Source organism: Labrus bergylta, chromosome 7 (genome assembly GCF_963930695.1).
Source record: "Labrus bergylta chromosome 7, fLabBer1.1, whole genome shotgun sequence".
Lineage (NCBI taxonomy): Eukaryota > Metazoa > Chordata > Actinopteri > Labriformes > Labridae > Labrus > Labrus bergylta.
The window spans coordinates 4783274-4805018 of NC_089201.1; the positions used below are offsets into that span (position 1 = coordinate 4783274).

Genomic DNA, 21745 nt, shown 5'->3' on the forward strand with positions numbered 1-21745 from the left:
AGAGAGCAGAGAGAGGAGGAATGGGGGAGGCAGAGAGCTAAGGGTGAGATAGAAGGTAAGCTGCAGGGTGCTGTTAAACCTGAGGAGGGGCTAATCCACGAGACGGCACTCTTTGCTCGTCTGCTCTGGACTGGTGTGGCATTGGACAGCGAGTGGCACATCCGCTGCCCCCGTGCAGCAGACAGATATAACCTCCTGATCTATATTTCAAAGCTGAGAGTAGAGAGGAATTCAGTAATGAGCTCCCATCTTCCTTTTTTTGGTAGAGGAAGACTCTCTTTGTGGAACTAATTGAAAGTGGCATGTGGAGCGCCGGGGAGCTCTTTGGGGGCTGCGCCTCGTTTCAAGGGATGTGGAGAGATAAGCCTGCATGCCGCCGTGGCTTTTGTGTCACAGGTCTGAAATAAACAGGTTTTTTTTTTAGAGCCGAGTGATGCACTTTAGGACTGCGATTGTGTGTGTGTGTGTGTGTGTGTGTGTGTGTGTGTGGGGGGGGGGGGGGGGGGGGTGTTTTTGTATACAGCAACTTGTGTCCGTTGCTGTAATTACACCCCCACACACACTTCACACTCTCCTCCTCTCCACCTCTTAATAAATCGAGTTTCTGTGTCAGCTCATCAGAGATAGGTTGTGTTGTGTTGTATGTGTGTGTGTGTGGGGGGGTTGCTCGTGTGTGTACAGGTTTATGCAGACACGTGTAAGTTACTTTGGCTCTCTGAGGCGCTGCTGGAGGAGCAGCTCTGATGGGAGATGTTTTTTTTCCTCTTACAGATATGGAAATGGCCCGAGACGCGAGCAGTTAGACTGATATACTGTCTGGCATTTACTGAAATGCTGAAATAGGGGCCTGGCCTTAACTATTTGCACACACACACACACACACACACACACACACACACACACACACACACACACACAGCAATGACCATTTAACACCCACATATGCATGCACACGCACACTCATATACACCTATCATCAGCTGGGGTTATTTCCTTTCTTTCAGTTGTGAGAACCTCTGGAACATGAAGGCTTCTTCCTGAGTTTTGTTTCTGCACATTCCTGACTTGTTAAAGCTGTGAGACTGTTCACACACGCTGGGCTGTAACACTTGCTAACTGTTGTACAAAAGTTTGTTCTTGCGCTGATATTTAATCAGACCTGACTCAGCTTTCAGTCAGCTCCTTTCTCACTTTTTGATTGATGGTTCGGTAAACGATAGCACCTCCCTCTTAATGTCACTGCTGAGGTGTTGGGATAAGACACTGATCGAGAGAAGCTTTGCATCCCTGCGTTAAAGTTTTGATGTTCCCCCTCTTACGATCCCACCGGGGTCTTGTTTCAGTCGGGCTCCCTCGACTTGTCTCATACCTTTTATTTATTGCATTACAAGCTCCGTGTCATATATCGACTGCTCTTGCTGTTTGCTGGCAACCAGATAGTGTCACAGTCACAGATTAGATATTCGATTGTGTAGCGTGTTTGCTGACATGCTTTTTCACCTCCGTCGACATGACACACCTTAAAAAGACACCGTTGCCACAAGAGGACTACACAGTATTCTATAACAGCAGAACTCAGAAAAACACACTTAGCATTCCCGCGGCTCAATCTCATCTAATTGCACTGTTGTCGCGGCCGCATCCATTTCTGTCTAACCTCATCATGTAAACTGTGAATGAGCCAATTTCTCCTCAAGAACAATTTGGGACAACGAAGCCGAGGTGACAGAAGGATGTGTTCTATTTTTAGAGGGTGTGTAGACGGTGAGTAGAAGAGGAAGAGACGGGGAGGATTGTGCTGGTAAAAGCAGAGCCGGGGATGCAGGGAACAGCCTCGCTCAGTGCCCAGCTGTGAAGCCGCCCCTGGGGGCTTTGGGGAGGCTGAGGAATGTGGGCTGATGTGAGTCTGGGTTTGGACTGGAGATAACAAAGGCCCCGGGCATGCAGCTGTGAGTGCTGATGTCTGAGAGAAGGGTGTGTGCACGTCCGTACCCATGTGTTGGAGAAAACGAAGAAGACACAAGGAGAGTTTTCTGTTTTTGCATGACAGCTTTTGGGCATGTTTGTGTTTATACAGGCGATGTTGTTGTTTGCAGCCCTCTAAAGGCCACAGCTGAGGCCCCCCGTCCCAGGGAGAGGAACGACATTCGGACTCATTTCCTGTTTGAGGGTTCGGGGCGCGCACTTTCTCGTCTCGCTCACCAGAGACGTCTGGAATGTGAGACGGAACCAGATTACAACGAGCTCGCTCCCTCAAGGATTGGTCGGTTCGCCCGTCAGCTGAGCGCAGCTTTTGTTCAGAGCGAGCCTGTCAGGGCGCAGATGACAGCTATCTTTTGTTCTGGAGATTTCCTGTCCTGTCCTGGGCAGAGGGTCGGTTAAAGTGCACAGAAGAGTCAGCGCACCACTCCCCTCCCCTCCTCTCCGCCTTCACCCCCCCTCCTCTTTTTTCCCGCCACTCCAATCCCCACTGGTCACATTTCCCACCCAACAACCAATTATATAGGGCCTTCTGTGTCAGGATGAAGTGATCTGATTGGCTGTGTCGGGGGTGTCTGGGAGGTCAGCGCTGTGTTCATTTCACACCGTGTCCTTTTGGACTCTCTCCAGCTGAACCCTTGGAGCGCTCGCACACACACAGCAGAAGAAGAACATTTGAAACACAGGAACAAACGGAGGAAAGAGGGAGACAAATAGACGAGAAAGAGAGAATATCTCCGTACACAGCCTTCAGTGTGATATGATTTTTTGCCTTGAAAAGCCGTAAATGTGTCATGTTTAGCACTGCTTTAAAATTCACATCGAGTCCAGCCTGTTTCCCCAGTGCTGCTGCTGCCCGGCACAGTTTCTGCTTGTACTGTAAAACAGTCACAACAAAAAGCAAAATGTTCAGAGCCAGAATGCCTTTGTAGTGTAATGTTTGTGTGTGTGTATGTGTGTGTGTGTTCAGTTAGAGAGGACGGTCTTCCCTCTGGGCAAGGTGCGCAGAGACGGGCAAACACCTGGCGGAGGAAGGCAACCATCAGTTACAGGGCTGTCACACGACATGCAGATCAGCCAGGAATGTGGTGTGTCTTCTCTTGGAGAGAAAAAAAAATCTCAGCGTCCATAAAAGATCCGAACGATCTCGTCTGTCATTAGAGGGAGACGAGCTCAGGTGGTGCTATCACTATCTCTTCACACTTTATCATTTGGCTTGTAAACATGACCTTTCTCCCCCTGTCTCTACCTCTTTTATAGGCTTTACACCTGAGGGGGGGGGGGGGGTGGACAGATCCTATAGGCGATCACGTTTTAGGGCAATCTGAACTGGCCAGTCACCACGGAGACACATGGCGCTCAGCTCCTTGTTCATTACGTCTCACGTGCAGGGTTTTCATTCATGTGTTAGGCCGGATGTGTTTCACTGGAGTGAGGTCAGCTAATACACAGATCATGTGTAAGCACAGCATGGCTCTTGTTGGGGATTGTTATGGGCACATTAGACTATTAAATTATATTTTACAGGCATAATGAGTAATTGGATTTTGACTGGAAAAAACAGACTACAGATTATTTGATCCTGAAAAAACAACATCAGCTCTGATTCTTTCAGAGACGCTTTGATTTCTGTTTTTCACTCCTTGACTGAATGACATATAAAGCAACTTCTGGGTTATAAAACCTTCCCTGTGGCTTGTTTTTACCCATTTTATAGTCCATGCTTCTTTGCACAGGGATTTTTTTAGGCGTTACCAAAAGTTAGAGTCATGAAGCAAAGTCAAACTACAGTCAAAATGTTTTTCATCCTCTTTATTTAAGCAGCTGTGTCCAATGTGGTGCCCCCTGTGGACAGAGCGGGACATCTTTTCTCTTCACTGATCCTGACCTGTGCTTGTCTGGGAAGAAGGGTTGAAACAAAACCAGAATTTAAGACTTCAATATGATACTAGTAGAAATCAAACGATATATCAGCACCTGTTTTCATACCACGGCATCAAAATTGGAAGTCTAAAGCACCCAATAAACGGTAATTTCTTGTTTTAAATGACCAGATTTGGCTGGCAAACTCATGCACACTGTGTTTATTGCACATTGCCAATGTCATTTTATGCAAATTAGACAGCGCTCAGTCTCTCTCTCGCTCTTTTGCTCGCAGTAGCTTTTGGTTACAAATTTGACTGAAGATGTTATTTCTTTTTAGGAAGCTTTAGTACTTTTGGATACTATTGATCATCAGAATAATAGAGATTGCATCATTTGAAAACATGTGATGTCATCCATGTTGACACCCTTATTAGATAGAAAGTGTGTGTCTGATAGTCCGGTCGGTCATATAGGAGTGTCAGGAGTACATTGAGATGCTTTTACAGCCAGTTAGAAACGTATGGTGTTTTCAATAGAACTCATAAATGAATGTAAGCGCCCCCCCTCTGTGCGTTGAGGGTGGACATCCAATGTGATAAATACATCAGCCTCATGTTGTTCAAATTACATTTAAGATAGAATCAAACCTGTCTGCCTCCTCCTCCAGTTAGGTCACAGCAGCAGGAATAACTGCGTCATTTTGTCCATTATAATTGAATCTTCAAGTATGGCTACAAGAAAGGGTAATGCTGTATTGATCGTTGCTCTATAGTAATTGTTTTCCCTCCGCATACAATGTACGGCATATGAAATGCTGAGCATGCCTTCATTGTTTGTGATGGCGGGGATGGGGGAAAATTATCACTCTGTTTATGAGTAAGGGGAGAAAAAAAAACAGTGCAGGGGTATTGTCATTGAGAGGTGATTAACTGTGACTATACTCACAAATGACTGCAGGCCACTGTTGCTCGGCCAAATTAATTACCTGTCACTGTGACTGATTGTTTTTGAAGACACCTCCTATTATTACTGCCTGCTCTGGAAAAAAGAGCTCTTTATGGAAAGCGCCATGTTGTGGAGCCATAAACACGTGAATTATACATGGGGTAAATTATATATGTGGAGGGGTTCTACTTCATACCTGGCCCAGATAGTTTCCTATCAGATTTACTTTTGATTCATTATTCAAATCAACTACTTGAAAACATTTTATTGTTACATTCTTATTTTGATTTCAAGTCTTCTTTTTTTCTTTTTTTTAAGATTTATTTTTGTTCCTTTAATGGAGAGATAGGACAGTGGATAGAGTCAGAAATCAGGGAGAGAGAGAGTAGGGATTGAAATGCGGGAAAGGAGCCACAGATCGGATTCAAACCCGGGCCGCCCGCTTGGAGGACAACAGCCTCCATACATGCGGCACACGCTCCAACCACTGCGCCACCAGCGCCCTGATTTCTTCTAATGTGACTTCAATATGAGGAAGGAAACACCTGCCCCCCTCTGACATCGCTTGTTACCGAAGACCGACCCTCACATGACAAATCACCATAAACTCACCGCACGCAACACTATCCGTCTCCCTTTCTCTGTCTGAGCAGGCTTCTTATGAGGCTATGAGAAGGGAATGGCCTATTTGTTCAAATTCCTCCCTAAAGCCTTAATAATCCTGCTGTTGTTTCTCTATGCGATGACATTTCTAATTCTTGTCAGGGAAGAATGCAGCGTGACAACAAGCTACGTTTAAGAGTGTCTGAAGGCACAGCGGGCAGGCGGCACGCTGCTGGCAGATGAAGGGACAGTGAGGGTGAGGAGGGAGACTCAGGATCGGCAGAGGCTTCACCTTTCCCTGAAGGATGAGGGAGTGTGTGTGTGTTTAGAAATGTGTGTGTTTTTTCTTGGATACATATGTGATCACTGTCATGCATGCATCATGTTAATGTGACTGAGGGTCTGTCATTGTGTTGGATTAAGATCTGACCACATCTGTGTGACAGTTCTGATCAGTCTCTGTCAGTCTGTCTGTAATTAACCATGAGCCTGCTGCACTCCAGGGACTCCCTGAAACACACACACATGCAGCACAAAGACGATTGTTGCACTGCGCACACAGACAGACACACACTGAGGCAAGCAGAAAGAGAGAAGGAGAAAGCCCCGGGAATGATATCCAGGAGAGTCTCCGCCTTGTGTTTAGTTTGAGGGAGAGATGGGGAGCTGCTCTATAGGACCTGTGTGAGCTGTAGTTACAGCTCTCCGTGGCCCTGTAGCTCGTCGGGGAGGCGGCGCAGCCTTGGGCACCGAGAATTCATGTCACATACAGCAGAATTTGATTAGGCAGGCGATGGTATTACTGCCCGACTGGGTGGGAGGAAGGAAGACGGTAGTCAAACAAGGGATACTGATAGATATAGAGAGAGGGAGGGATGATGGGGGGATGGGTGGAGGTTTGGAAATGTAGCGCATGTACTGTATGTCAGAGTATGCTGGGGTGGGGGGGGACAGGTAGAGGGGGGGGGGTTCAGTCTGCTTGCAAATGTCTCCCCCATGTGCTCTTTCACTTTCCCCAGAAATGAGGAACCAGTGAACCAGAGCAGCATTTAGGATTGAAACTGTGTATGTGTGTGTGTGTGTGTGTGTGTGTGTGTGTGTGTGTGTGTGTGTGTGTGTGTGTGTGTGTGTGTGTGTGTGTGTGTGTGTGTGTGTGTATTGAATGGCAGGGGGACCTATGTCATTAGAACGATAGGATGGCGCCCCCGTGGCTTCAAGCTATATGTTCTCAGGCGCCGCATTTTAAATGGATTTTTTTCAGCGTCTGTTGTTTTACCACATATATACAGTTTGTACACCTACTAGCAAACCGCATTGACCGTCCCCCCTTCCCCCCCCCCCCCCCCCCCCACACACACACACACACACATCACCTAAGCTCTGTCTTAGTCAACTTCAAATCAACAGAATGGGACATGTTGGTGCAGGGCAATGCAATTTCTGGCCCGAGACAATATTGGACTTAAAGCAACTGCTGGAGGAAAGTAGATAATGAAATGACAATAATGCCCATCAACCAGACAGCAGAAAATTCACACAAATTCAGAGAGATGGAGACGGACAGACACTCAGTCAAGCAAGCGGATGAGATAGTGATTGGTTTTGCCAGCAGTTAACATAACTGTCATGCAGGGCTTTTTCAACTGGAAGTTTCTAGAAAGTATGTTTTATATGATATTCAGTGTATTTTTGCAGCTCTGGATTACCCGGTTGTGGCTTGTGCTGTTCTGGACCGACTGGACCTAAGGATAAAGTTTGAAGTCTTGCTTCTTGAATCCCACATGAACTCTTAATTTGTTGAAGTGATCAGGGTTTTGTTTCAGACACAGTCTCGTGTTCCTGACTGCCCGCCTGCGCCCGTCTGCAGCGTGTGTCTCACTGCCCGTCGTGCTGCTCTCCTGTCTGTTCCAGTGAACGTCTCAGCCGCGGTGACGGGCTTGTGAGCTGGTTTAGCCGGTTGACTGAGTGACTATGTGTTTCAATGTGTTATCGTCTGTCTGCCTTTAGTTTAGGCTTTGCCCCCTTCCTAGCAGGCTGTGTGTGTGACCCACATCTTTCCTCCGGGTCTGTTGACTGAGGAGAGGAGTGACTAACGGGGGTATTAGGAAGTCAGGACATTTGAGTCTTTCTAAGGAACTCTCTAGTGTGTGATATTATTTTAAATAACCCATATTTATATTGATAATTAAAGAGTTCTATAAAATGAGATTTTTGTGGAGACTCCAGTCAGTCAGAGGAGAGCTGTGCATGCCCCGAGGGTTGGGTCAGTGTCTGGTCGCTTGCTGGTAGACTGGCCTAATACTGTCTGACTGTCGCTCCTCTTTCCTAATAGGGCTGAAGAGACATGAGGCTCCACGTCTGCGTCCCCTACATGTTCTCTCCAGGCTGTCTGCAGAGGGAGCGTCCCTGTATGACAGATTCCCATCACTTAGCCATCGCAAATCCATGACGGCACTATTGTCCCTTGACAACAGAGTCAGCCCCTAACCCAACATTTTGAAATGTTACCAATGTGTTTATGCAATTTAGACATTGTGCATGAGTTTGTTTGCAATTTTCCTAAATTAGAAACAAGAAATTACCTAACATAGGGTGCCTATGACTTCTATGTTTGTTGCCATGGTATCGAAACAGATATCATTAAAGTTTGATAACTAAGTTTACAAATCTGGTATCATGGCAACCTTTTTGTGTAGGTGGATGGATTTTAATCAGGCGGGTATACATCTCCCATTGTTGTACAGACCTCACCTTCTCCATCTTTCCCTGCCTCACCTCCTCTCTATCGTTTCTTCCTCACATCGACCTCCACCCAGTTGAACGCGCTCTGTCCCTTTGACCCCGCACCAGGTGGAGGGAGGGAGGGGGTTGGGAGTATAGAGGGCTGCTCAGGGAGCTGGGGAGCGCCCGCTGGTTTCAGGTGGAAATGAGATGTATTACTTATAAGATCAGCTGCATGCTGGAGAATAATAATAACCACCACAAGAGGTAATTACCAATCAGGAACTATGAAGCTCTGAGTAGTTGCTAAAGGAACAACTGAGCCGCCGCTGTAGCTGCGCTCATTGTTTGGCGTTTGTAGTTGTTAGCGTTGCTAATGGAAGCTGTGCGAGGAGAGGGAGAAGAAAGAGAGCGAGCGAGTAGAAAAAGGCACTCCACTTCTCTCCAAAGGGGGGGAGAACGTCTCCATAGCAGCTAATGTTTTGCCAGGCCACTAAAATATGTGTTCTATGTTGCCTAATAGGAAATCTGATATGTTATCTAACAGAGCCATTTGTGAAACAGCGTGTGTGTTAAGACACAGGGTCATGCCATGTGAGACAATGTGACACATCCTGTGTGCTAATATTGACCGTGCCATGCTGTGACGACAGATCTCCATTTGCCATTTGAGCCTTGATAACGGCAGTGGCTGACTGCGTGTCAAAAAAGAAAGGAGTAGTTAAATGTGCAGCGTCGAGACTTGGAAAGGGAACAGGGACAACCTTTGAAGTATTTATTTTTGTATGTTAACTCAGTGACAATTACCTCCTTTTTGACACCGCTGCGCTAACCTCTTCTGGAGGTGCTGAATAAAAGCACAGCTGACACCTAACGTTTTACATTATGATGCAATTGAGGCACTGTATTCACAACCTAGTGTTAAAGTAGGACTGATAATAAGCATCTGCAGGTTTTCCTGAGTCTTTTAGCCGTCCCGTGCTTTTTCACGCTAATTCTTCTGATTGTGATCCCTCTCTCTTTATGAAACATCCCCTCATCTCATTCCATCTGTATGCTGTCTTTGCCTCTCCAGAATCACAGGAATTGCTTTTACTTCCACAGTTAAAGCTGGCAGCTTCGTCAGCTCTTTCACTGTGCCCTTTTTTTCTGAGAGGCAGAGAGAGAGAGAGGGAGGCCTGTTTTCAGGACCTTGAACACCAGGAATGTCGTCCATACTTTGGGAGTTAGACAACATTTCTCAAGGACCCTGTGAAACAGTATGCCTTGTCCAGATACCCCCCCACTCCCTTCACAACCCTGACCCACCTGGAACACACAGTTTCTTCATTTGAATGCCATCTGCAGTCGCTGCTTACATAAATGTGCATTTACATGAGCACTGCTACGCCTCACTTGTGCACCATCCTGCAATTTTTGATTTGATGCGAGGTATATGCATGTGTGTGTGTGTGTGTGTGTGTGTGCTTGTTCCTGTGAGCCACAGGTGCGCGGTAGGGGATGTAACTCCTGCACATTGATTTCACAGTCAGCGACCACCGTGCAATATATCTAGAAAAGTGTTTCTCTATGGTGCATCTTCAAAGAGGCTGTGGAGGAACCTTTGAGGGCATGAATATGTAGATGAATACCCCCGGGGGGGAGGCAGGGAGTCATTCACCGCACCCACCCGAGCCTTTTACATTAAGGCGAGGGCAGAGCGTGGGATGGAGAGAAGGGAAGAGGCAAAGAGAGGAGGAAATGGAAAGAAGAGAAAGAGATATAGGGGAGAAAAGTTAATGGCACGCTCTTTTCTCTAGAAGTGCTTTTTCCTGTTAGCTCTGGACAGCCATCTCTCCCCCACCAAGCGCTATGTCACAGTTCCCAGTTTAAGATCTTTTTTAGCAGTATAGATGCTGGGTGTTACTTATAACTGCATGCATGTCTTTGAATAAAACATAGTCACACAGGCTATGATAAAGCCTTTGAGACGGAAAGAAAAGAGATCAAATCCATTACCACAGAGAGACTGACCAGTGTGTGTGTGTGTGTGTGTGTGTGTGTGTGTGTGTGTGTGTGTGTGTGTGTGTGTGAGAGCTGTGTGTGTGAGAGCTGTGTGTTATATGTGTGTAAATGCTGCAGGGTTCCAGGGATCCATCAGTCTCCCGTCTGGAGCCAAGCTAAGGGAAGGTCAGCCTGATGGATACATCCTGACATGCACACAGCCTGTGATGTCAGCTGTGTGTGTGTCGGTGCGAGTGTGCCTCGGTGTGTGTTTGTGTGTGTGTGTGTGTGTGTGTGTGTGTGTGTGTGTGTGTGTGTGTGTGTGTGTGTGTGTGTGTGTGTGTGTGTGTGTGTGGGCTGGCAGGCACGGTTCAACAGAGCAGAGGGCGGACAGGCAAGCGGGGAGGGAGCGCTAGCCTGGCCTCGGCGCCCTACTTTGAGGGGTTGGAAGGGGGTTTAGCTGGCAGCGGGGATGCAAGGAGGGGGGGTGGATGGTGAGGCAGGGTGAGGTGTAGGGGTTGGCTCGGCTGGCAGAGGGGGTGGGGGGGGGTGGTGTAGGGGCTGAGGTGAAGGGGTGTGCTGGGGTGGCAGAAGAAAGGCTCCATTCATGATTCGTGCCATCTCGGGCTCCCGAGGGGACTGGGGCTCATCAATGACCGGGCCAGCTGGGAGGATGTCAGCATGCAGACTCCCTCTCTCTCTCTCTCTCTCTCTCTCTCTCTCTCTCTCTCTCTCTCTCTCTCCCACCCGCTCCTTCTCTTTCTTTTGTCAGGGGCCAGTGCTGTCAGAGCCTCTAGCCTGAACACTGAGGCCTCTCATGCAGTTTTTCTCCCCTTTGAGATCCGCAGAAAGCCTCTGGGCTCGTCGGTGGTTCGCACACCGTCTGTACTGCATGTGACACCTACGGTTAGCAGCGAGAAGCCGTGCACCACCCTCCGAGAGGTTCTGACTGTGGTAGCCATGCCAACTGGAGATGAGCAAGGTGGGGTGCAGTTTAAAGGGCGCTCTGATGGTGTATCCAAGGACCTCTGTTCTGGAGACTGCCAGCTGACAAGAGTGAAGCTTTTTGTCACACTTGATAAAAGGATGTGGTCACCTGGATTTCCTCTAGCGCCATCATCAGGCTGACATGTGTATTTTAAATAACAACAATTGTAAACACTTCAGGATTAATGTTAAAACCTTTGGAAAGCCTTCAACTTTTCATAAACTTGTATCATTAGCTCAAATGTTTTTAAGTTCTGGGGAATCATGTTCATGCATCCTGTCAATATTAACATGCTAAATATCAAAAAGGTATCCTCACCATTTTGAACATATTAGCATGCTAGCATTGACAAGTTCTTACCTGTCTGAGATGCTTGCATGACTTTTTTCTAAGTCTTGTTCTGTGTCGGTGCAAAAACGTATATTCACACACATAAGGGTTGTGTATCCTATGATGTCATTCTCCTGGTGTCCCGTTTTGTTTTTTCTTAACGCCTTCCAGATTCTGTTAGAAAGGGCAAACCCACAAAAGTGACACTTGTAACCTGGCTGATTGTTGTGCTTACCTGCAACAGAGATACACTATGGTGTCCTGTTTAGCATCTGAAACTGAAGTTCTCCTGTTTTTTGCACAGGTTGTCGATCTCATTTGCTCTTCTACCTCAGGAAGGAAAAGAGCAAAGGTGTGTGTGCTGTGCAGATGCGTGTGCTGTTTATCACTGCCGGTGAAAGGCCTGCAGCTGCAGCAGCAGTGGGGCGCTTTGCATGTCATAGAAGTGGTGCATTGGCAGGGGCAGATTTGCATTTGTGGTTTTATATCATGAGCAACCTGCTTACTCTCCTCCTTCCTTGCTTCCGTCTCTCTCTCTCTCTCTCTCTCTCTCCCTCTCTCTCTCTCTCTCTCTCTCTCTCTCTCTCTCTCTCTCTCTCTCTCTCTCTCTCTCTCTCTCTCCCTCTCTCTCTCTCTCTCTCTCTCTCTCTCTCTCTCTCTCTCTCTCTCTCTCTCTCTCTCTCTCTCTCTCTCTCTGAGAGGCGGAGGCGCCATGAGAACAGGCTAAGTAGAGCACTGGAGCATAACCCAGGAAGGTTCAGGCTAAAATGGATCCAAGCATAACATCAACACCAGAAAATCTCTCCAACATGCACAGGGACAAAGTCCTGGAGGCACACATCTGTACACATCTGTACACATCTGTACACATCTGTACACATTTGCATATAAATTGTCCTAAACTTAAGACCCAGTGCTTCAAAGGCTTCAATTAAATCTTTTTTTGTTTAGCCACCATTCTTTAATAATATTGAATGCTGCTCTATTTTAGCCCCATCTGAGGTTGAAAACTGTTTTTTTGCATGTTTTAGCTGTACATTACAAACTGCAATGGCATGATTGGTGGTGATTGTTGCTGAGAGTCACTAAGTTCAGTTTGTGGTAAAAAAAAAAAAATGGGGGGAAAGTTGAAGGTCCTGCATGTGTCGGCTGCAGTCACAGTGATCTGAAGGACCTTCTGATGAAAGGGTTTCCTGCGGCTTTCATCTCCACAATGTGTTTTGATGGGGAGAATTTCCTCGCAGCTGAGTAAAAAAAACCCAGAAAAACAGCAACATGTGAGAACAGACTTCACTCATTGCAGCGTGCAGTGAGTGAGACAGACTTTTGGTTTCTCAAAGTCAAATACAGTGTTTAGGAGAACTCATACGCATGCAAATAAGACGGGTTCAAGTTCTGTGTTATTGTGCAGAGATGTGTGAGATGACAAACAAGTGACGGGCTGCGCTACAGTGTATTGGTTTCAGAAGTATTATCAGTGTTCGAGGATTCAAAATTGGTCTTGGTCTCCAGACCGCACTCGAGACCACTTTTTGAAGGTCTTGGTGTTATGGTCTTAGTGAGTGACGCCCCCTGCACACAAGATGATGATTTTTCAGTGATATTTATGGTCTTGGTTTTGTCTCTGCCTCGATCCCTACATGTCTTGGTCTTGTCTCGGTCTTGGAGCACTCTGGTCTCAGGTATGTCTTGGTCTCGGTTATTGTGGTCTTGACTACAACACTAGTTAATATCCTAGAAATGTCTAAGAGCAAATATTTCAGTAAGGACTACAGACATCTGCCTGCATGTATAGTTTGATAAAAAGAGCTGAAGGTACAAATGATTGTTTTTGAATACAACTCCATGTGCTAAGTGAATTGTGAAACTCCATTTTCTAAAAAGTTTGGACGGTTTGAAGGATTTAAATCAAAACAGAATGTGATTTACAAAACCCTGATGGCCCATACTTCATAGAAAAATAACTGAACAACATTTCAAATGTCCAACTAAGGAATGTTGTTGTTTTTGGATGTGCCCTTTTGGATTTTGATGCCAACTACATGTTTCAAATAAGCTAGGACAGGGTCCTTTGTACCTCTCTGTTGCATCACTTTTCTTTGAACAACACTTCACGAGTGTTTTGGAAAGCGAGCAGACCCATTTCTGTCATTTGATTGTGTAATGTTTCACCCTTCTTGCTTAATAAGGTTCTAGCTGTTCAACACTGTGTCATTCGTCTTATTTCACTGAAAAAGAAGTGGTCTACTCTCAGCATATGTTGCTCCTAAACCTGTAAATATGGTTCAGCATTACTGAATGTGCAGGTTAGCCAGGTGCACTAATGCACCGCTATACCATCATGAACCTCTCCCCATGTTGCCTTCAGCTCCTTGAGGATCCTCTTTTTATACCCACTTATGTCACTTACTTGTTGCCAGTTAACCTTGTTAACGGTGAGATGTTCCAGCAGGTGTTTTATTTAGGAATTTCATAATTTTTCCAGCCCTGTCACTACTTTGAAAAAGTGAGTTTTTAGGAGCTTTGTCTGGAAAGTGTAAAAGTGATTTCAATTCAGATTCTGCAAAAGTTCGAACTGACCTTGTCTCCAAAGAAATATTGGATGTTGTACCATGTCCAGATAGTGGTTTTGCATTGTCTCGCTGAAATAAGAAGGTCTTCCCTGAAAAAGAAGGGCTCTACTCTCTACCTGTAAATATGGTTCAGCTTTACTGGAGCCTTCACAAATGTGCACTAATGCACCTTCACACCATCACGAATGCTGGTTTTTGGACTGAGAGCTGATAACAAGCTGTATGGTCCCTCTCCTCTTTAGCCAAAAAAAACCTCTCCCTATGTTGACTTCGTCTCCTTTAGGATCCTCTTTTTAGACCCACTTATGTCACTATAAGCTGTTCCTTAAGTTCGATTGTTGCATTTTCTGATGAAGGTTAAAAAAGACACAAAATCGACCCAGCGCCCCTCCTTTTCGTTTTGACGGTAATGCTCAGTGCATGTTGGATGGTGCATGTATCTGTCCACATGTGTACACAGCTGTTTACGCTCCCTCTCTCTCTAATGTCCTCAGTGAAACTCTGCAGCTTTTCTAACAGGCTAACCATGCTGACCTGCGTCCTCATCATGTCCATCTCTTTCTCTCGCCTTCCTTCATCAGAGCTCGACGTTCCCTCTGCTATCGTCCCTCGCAGGCTCCTTTATGTCCCTGGCAGCCCCCTTGACAGACATCTTGGCTCATTGTGTGTGAAGGTGTCTTTGTATTGCTGTGTAATGGTGCCCTGAGATACTGTTGCCAGAGTGTTTGTCTGGGTGTCTGTTCCCCTGCTGCCCCTGAGACCCCAATATCCACCGCCTGTGAGCGGAGTTCTTCACTGAGCGATGATGTGCTTCTCCCACTCACTTGCTCTATTTGCATCTCTGCTATTTATCTTTTTCTGTAGTTTCTCATCATCTATGCTCCCGGCGCCTTACTATATTAGACATAGCTGATAATACAGTCAACCGCGTGTGCCCTCTTTTCACTTTGCATTTTCATCAGCGTGCTGTGAGTAGAGGGCAGGGGGCTACAGTGAGAATTATGCTTTTACTGTAAGTACGTGAGGTATGTTCAGTTCTCCTCTAAAACCCCTTAGCTGCCCCTTCAGCTCTCACCTATCACCCCACTGCAGGCCGATAAAGTCCTATAGTGCGCCCCCCCCCCCACATGCTGTTTTTCCACATTCTGTTTCCCTGGTTCCTACGGTTCCAGCAGGACCGATTCCAGACCCCCCCTCGTCTCCCTCTCTCTGCGACCAAAACCTTGCCAGAGCCCACTCAGGCTTAGAAGGGTGGGGGAGTCCTAGCCTAGTTACCATGGTTACGGCAATCAGCATTATGAACTCCATGCTTTGAATGAGAAACTTTCCAGCCCTTAAGCTCCTGCAACATGCTGTTAACATGTTATTAATAGATGTATGGAGAGGGGTTCAGTTGCTGTTCAAGAAGTTTATTTGGAGATTGTGTCGGACTTCTACGCATCAGAAACTGCAACTTGTTTTCTTGTTTTTCTACAGATGATAGATATTTCTTTAAACTACCTCTGATATGAACACTTTCCATATTAATATGTGCATTTGACATCAGGAAGAAGTATGTATGTATATGTATAGGCCTACTTAAAGCCTGGTTGGAGCTCAGTGCATGCTCTACAGAACATCTATGTTCTTCTTGTTTTTATGGGGTAACATGTCGGCCTGTGTGCTGGGAGACTCGGCATAGGTGGCACAGTGAAAAGTCATATTTGAAAAAAGGCTTTTTAAAGGCCACATTAAGTGGTCAGCCTGCAGACATTGCCCAATTATTGCATGGTCTGTCTTTGAATGGAGTTGTGGAAAATATGCTCCTCTGTGTGTTTTCTTATTTTATTGCATTGGCTTTGGGAAAGTTAAACAATATCAATACCTGTTTCGACACCACAGCAACAAAAATAGAATTCCTAAGCACCCCATATTGGGCTATTCCTTGTTCTTAATTACCAAAATTGCAGGAAAAATTCCTTCGCGCTGTAAAAGATGCACAAACATTTCACATTGCACAAACACATTTCAGTGCGAACATGTTTGTAGAATTGAAGAAAGTGTCTCCTCCTCTGCTCTCAACTTTTACATCTTTAAGAGACACCAGCAGGATTAGAGAAACATTAGTATTTGCAGACCTGTTAATTTAACGGACCACCGCTGCTGTCTCTCCGTTTGTGTTTAAAATATCTGTATCTTTTTTAAAGCTTTGGTACTTTTTAATACTATGGATCATTAAGAAATCACTTTAAAACTTGTTGTATCCCAAAGTATCAATGAATGGAACATTTAAACAGCCTTAGTGGACAGACTCCTGCTATAGTGAAGCTCTCTGTTAATGGGGGGTCGGTCAGTCCTCCCTGTCCCGTCTGAGCACGTGCAGAACGCTGCTGCAAGATTTTCTAACAGCTACCCAAAAACATATCTTCCCCGTTACCTGCCTCAGTCCTCTTGCTCCCTGTTGGTTTTGGAATGTATTTCCATTTTTTTTGTTCACTTGATGGATCAGCTACTTCATATTTATCAGACCTCTTCTGTACAACCAACAATATCACTCAGTTCCTCCGAGCGGTCAGCTCGTCGTCCCTCTGGCTCGACTCAGGGGGTTGGCCGTGGTGGTCTCTGTTTGTGGAACAACATTTCAAGAATTGCATAGATTTTTGCGTTATTTATTGTTTCTATCTTGATATTTATCTTTTATTATTATTATTATTTTTTACACTGTTTAATTTGCTTTTGTTGTGAAGCACTTTTTTTTTCTTTGCCCTGTTTTAAACGTGGTTTACAAATGAATTTCAGTTGACTTGACTTGACAGCTCCCTCCTACATGTGAAGCGTTGATCATTTCCTCCTCAGCCCTGTGTGCACTACACTGGGCTGCTCTCCATGAGCTCATTAAAAGAGTGAAAAGAGCCTCCTCTCTATTTTCACAAAGACATTTTTATTCATGGCACAGTTACGATACAAACTACGGTTTTATTAAAGCACCAGAATCGCTCAGTGTGGTATTATAGATTTAAATATTTAAAACATCTGATATCTTACCATACCATGCGTTTCTTCTTCCCACAGGGCTCCAGAGATCATCCTGGGCCTGCCGTTCTGTGAGGCCATAGACATGTGGTCCCTGGGCTGTGTGATAGCTGAGCTCTTCCTGGGATGGCCCCTCTACCCCGGAGCCTCAGAGTACGATCAGGTAACACATAATGACTGATTGGACCTTCAAACTGTCTCCTGACCCCCTGAGCTAGCTGCTGTGTGCTTGAATGATTGACCCATGCATCCAAGTTTATGTGCATGCATTTCTGTGTTTTCTCTCAATGAGTGTGTTGGTGCGTGCGTTTGGGAGGGCGGGATGCCTCTCATATCCCCCTGACATCCCCCTGATGATGCTTGCGCAGCCTCCCTGTTTATCGGAACAGATGCCACAGAGCCACTTGTCCAATTAGCGCAGCCCCTGTGCTCCAGAGCAAGACATTGCCGCACTCCCCTCTCTCTATCAGTCAGACGAGGCTCAGTGGGGAAACCTTGAGCGAGTTGTGCTCCATCACTGAACAAGCTCGCCTGATTTTTTCACAAGCCCAAAAACTTAGCAAAGTGTCTCATTTACAAGTCTCGAATCAATCTCAGACTCTTGAGCTGAGGTCATGTTTTGGTGCTTTGCATATTTCAACCAGATAAGTCTGGAGAAGTTAATGTCAGCGAAGATTTTAAAGTGCCAAAGGAGCATCCTTCCTAAAGTTTTAACCTTGTTTTTTTTTCTTCATCTGCAGGAAAGATTCACAGTGTTCCCCAATTAGATGAGACGTATGGTTCAATCATGCATGTGGTGTTTGAAAAATCTCACATGCTTTTCCCCATCTTCTGTCCTGCAGATCCGGTACATCTCACAGACACAGGGTCTGCCTGCAGAGTATCTGCTGAGTGCAGGGACAAAGACCACCAGGTTCTTCAACAGAGAGACAGACTCCACCTATCCTCTGTGGAGACTTAAGGTACAAATTCAGATGCACACAAACACACAAACTCCAAGCACCAAAAATAAACTTCCAGGAATGGGTGATATTTTTTGCAAGCAATATCTATTGTGGATATAAGGAACTGTGGCCACACCGTGTGAGCCATTAACAGCCCTGTTTGTGGAGGTGAACAAGGTGAAGGGGTAATGAGAGCTGATTTGAGAAGATTTGCAGGGGAAACCTAATTTCAGCAAGATTATTTGTCAAATTTCTTGTCAAAAATATCGCATTACAATTATTTTAAGCCACATGTAGCTGACAAGTCCAGCAAAACATCTTGAGATAATAACTGCAAAAAAAGCCAAGTCATGAAGCAAAATTTATAGCAATTTAAAGTAGGACCCGACCGATATGATATCTGGGGCCAATATCGATATTGGGGAGAGGGAAAATATCGGATACCGATATATATCGGCCGATATCTTTCTTGGATCTGTAGGAATAGATATAGATATGTATAGTCTCTCAACTGGAATGTAACTGCGCATGAACGTGCGTCACTGCTTGACAATCTGGAGAGTGACAATGCTTGTAGTAATCCATATAGCGCCCTCTGCTGGTGAAAGGTAACAGCTAGTGTTATACAATGAAACTCAAATTAAATGCTCTTTGACTGCTATATAAATCTAGTAATCTCTCCGCATATCAGCGATATAATCTGCCGATACCGATAGTCACTGGATAAGCTAAAATCGGACGATATTATCGGCCGGCTGATTAATCAGTCGGCTAATTTAAAGCAAATTTTACTTTAAGTGTCTCAAAATAACATGTACTAAATAATTTATATGTAGACTTTTTTTTTGCCCTTTCCATCTCTGAATGAGATTTCTGTCTGGACTTATCAGGTGTATCTAGATATGTTTGATAGGAAAAAGACAAATACACTTGATATAAGAGTTGAGTGTTTGTAGTGTTGCATGTTGAAGTCCAGCTTAATGAGCCCAGCTCAGAGTGTGTTTGCTCGTACCTCTACTCACTGTCTTTCAATGTCGGCCACTCCATGAGGAGGTCTGAGCTGCTCCTTTTATTTAACTTAACTTTAACTTTAACTTTAACATGTGAATGCACTCACTGAGTTCTTGACCCTATCGAGCTGCAAATAGCGATCCATCTCTGCAGGGTGTGGTATGTACTGTGCCATGTCTTTCAAAGAGCTGTATGCATTTGTTTTCTTTAAATCTCAGTAACATGCCTCACTGACAACAACTGATGATGACTCGTCTTATAAATGAGCTCATATGAAAACACAGAGTAGTACATAGTGTACATGCTGTCATGCATGCTGTCCATGGGCTTTTAGCAGCTGTCAGCAGAAGCTGCACGACTTCTCCTGTTTTTTCAGCTGAAACTGGAGAATTTTTCAGTCTCCTCTTAAAGGTGCATGACCTATTGAGTTATGAGGAATTAAAACACAACCCTGTTGGTTTAAACACGAGTGTATCCAAGTTCCTGAAGATAAGAGTGAACAAGAACATTCAAGGGAATGCTGGCCTTACACCATATGACAAAGTCACAGACAAATTTCCAAAGTGGGAATAAAATCGTGAGAGTTTTGCTAGAGTTGGGGCGAGCTCCTGTGATCTCGGTCGTTTGGTGTGAGCTCGTCTTAAAAATCAAGCCGAGCTGTTTGAAGGCAGTCTTTTACTTTGTTTTAGCGTTACAATAAAATCAAACAGGTTTAATATTATCGCAGGTCTTGAGTCTTGTCTTATGCTACTTGTGTTTTTCAAAGGGGTGACCTTAGTCAACAGCCAATAGGAGCAGTCTTATCAGCAACAAACAGGAAGCTGCAAACTCGTCAACATGGTGTAAAGTTTACATTACATTCAGGATCTAATGAACCTTTTTCATTCATCCTAAAAGTGGTACATGTGTTAATGTGTAGGGTCTTATATATTTTCATGGACTTGCAAAAACAGATCATCTTCAAATGCATCAAATTTAGACGACAAGATGTTAAAAGTAATGTCACCACATGTGTAGGGTTTTTTCCCCTCTTATTGTGGATTGATTTTAATGAGTTTATGCCTCGTGGTATTTATAGACAACTATGCATGATGGGAAGAAATCTCAAAAAGAAGCTAGTTGTAGTCTTGCAGGAGGTGACCCTGCGAGTTCCCCAAGTCTTTTGCAAAATCTTACTCAGTGTCACATTGTCTTTACATATGAGAGGGTGTCAGACATCAGACTTTTAAAACCTTAGTAAAAATCTTCTGGTGTATGTAAGGCATTAGGAGAAACAGAACGATATTAGCTTTTATTTTGAAAAGTGATACTCCTGTTGTTTTTCTAGAGCCTAAAGTTTACCACTGCAGACTAAACGGCACCCTAAAAACATTTTAAACCAAGTGGGAAGGTAGATTGATAAGCATTCATTTGACTTACTCATTTTGTGTTTACAGCTGCTGTAATTGGAAAGATAAACTATGATCTTTTAAGAGGTTTCTATACTCAACACAGATTCATTTTTGTTTTTTTAAATGTGCATCCTTTGTTCATGCTTCTCTGTGGATGATTCAGTTTTAGTAAATGTGTGCTTGTGTGAAACCAGAGTATGTGCAGTGCACTTTAAATTTTGTATATTGTCTCAGCATTGGAGTGTGTGCCTCCCCCCCCCCACCTTCCCTGGCTGTTAGATGAGTGTTTGTTTGCTACCCCAGGGTTGCTCAGAGGGCAAGCCGAGTCCTGCTGCACATCAACAACAAGAGGCTGTAATGAGCCAAATGTAAATAGTGCGTTTCCAGAGGGGAAGTGTGATGGGATATGAGAGGAACATCTGCTTCTTGTCTCCAACAGACTCCGGAGGACCACGAGGGTGAAACAGGGATCAAGTCCAAGGAGGCTCGCAAGTACATCTTCAACTGCCTGGATGACATGGCGCAGGTATGCTGTTCAGCTTTTTTCAAAGCACGTGTCCTCACTTCACCAAAACCTGGACATGAGATGTTAGTATTTGCTTTGTCTCCGTCTTTAACCTTCTCATATTTGAAGCTCCCGCCGACAGGTCTGCTCATGTCCCGGGACAGTTTGATCGATCACATCCTGAGAATTATCAATCAAATATGTGAAATCCTTTAAAATATTTACGCTGCCAAAGCCTGGTCTCCAGATCTATCGCCGCTGTGCATGCTACATTGAATTTTTACAGGGTGAAATGAAAGCAGCTGTTCAGAGAAAACCCCTCTCCTGCACTCTGCCTCTGCTCCTCATTCTACTTAACCGCTGTCTAATAAGTTACAGACTGACATTGGAGCTGAACATGTGGCAGGGCTGGTTAGCGTGTTTGATATGTGCAGTTTGCTTTCTTACTCAAGCTGGATGCGAGTGTTGTGGCTATGCCCCCCACTTTGTACATCTATAGAACATGTGATCATGTCGAGGGCGGGGCCACAAAAGGTTTGATTCCCTCTGCTCGTCTTTATAACTCAGTAACACGTTCCAGAAGTCCCCTCCCCATTTTTCACACCAGCTCAGCGGGTCGTGCATAGTGTTGTGTCTGCTAGCCTCTCTCCCTCTGCAGCCCGACATGTCACCTGTGGGAATCTGTTTGTTTAGATGGTTCTCGCATAACCCCAGGAAGTGACTTAAATAGAGGCTTTATAGATATATGGAAAAACACTGCAAACTGATCTTATGGCACTTTGACTCAGAGGGAGTTCATCTCTCTTCGTGGCGGGAAAGTTCACATGCAGCCATGACATCTTGATAGTACGTGCGTGACAGTGAGGCCATAGTGACTGTTGTTTTGTTCGCCC

General features: G+C 45.1%; 1 protein-coding gene across 6 annotated transcripts in view; it reads left to right on the forward strand.

The window, feature by feature from the left end:
* The window catches only part of hipk2 (homeodomain interacting protein kinase 2), a 79508-nt gene that overhangs the window by 37251 nt on the left and 20512 nt on the right, over window positions 1-21745 (forward strand). For all 6 annotated transcript variants that reach the window (XM_020651094.2, XM_065956530.1, XM_020651096.2 and 3 more), the window contains exons 3-5: window positions 17041-17164; window positions 17844-17963; window positions 20787-20873. In XM_020651094.2, coding sequence (XP_020506750.1) covers window positions 17041-17164; window positions 17844-17963; window positions 20787-20873 — 331 coding nt within the window. The remainder of the gene's footprint in view (window positions 1-17040; window positions 17165-17843; window positions 17964-20786; window positions 20874-21745) is intronic.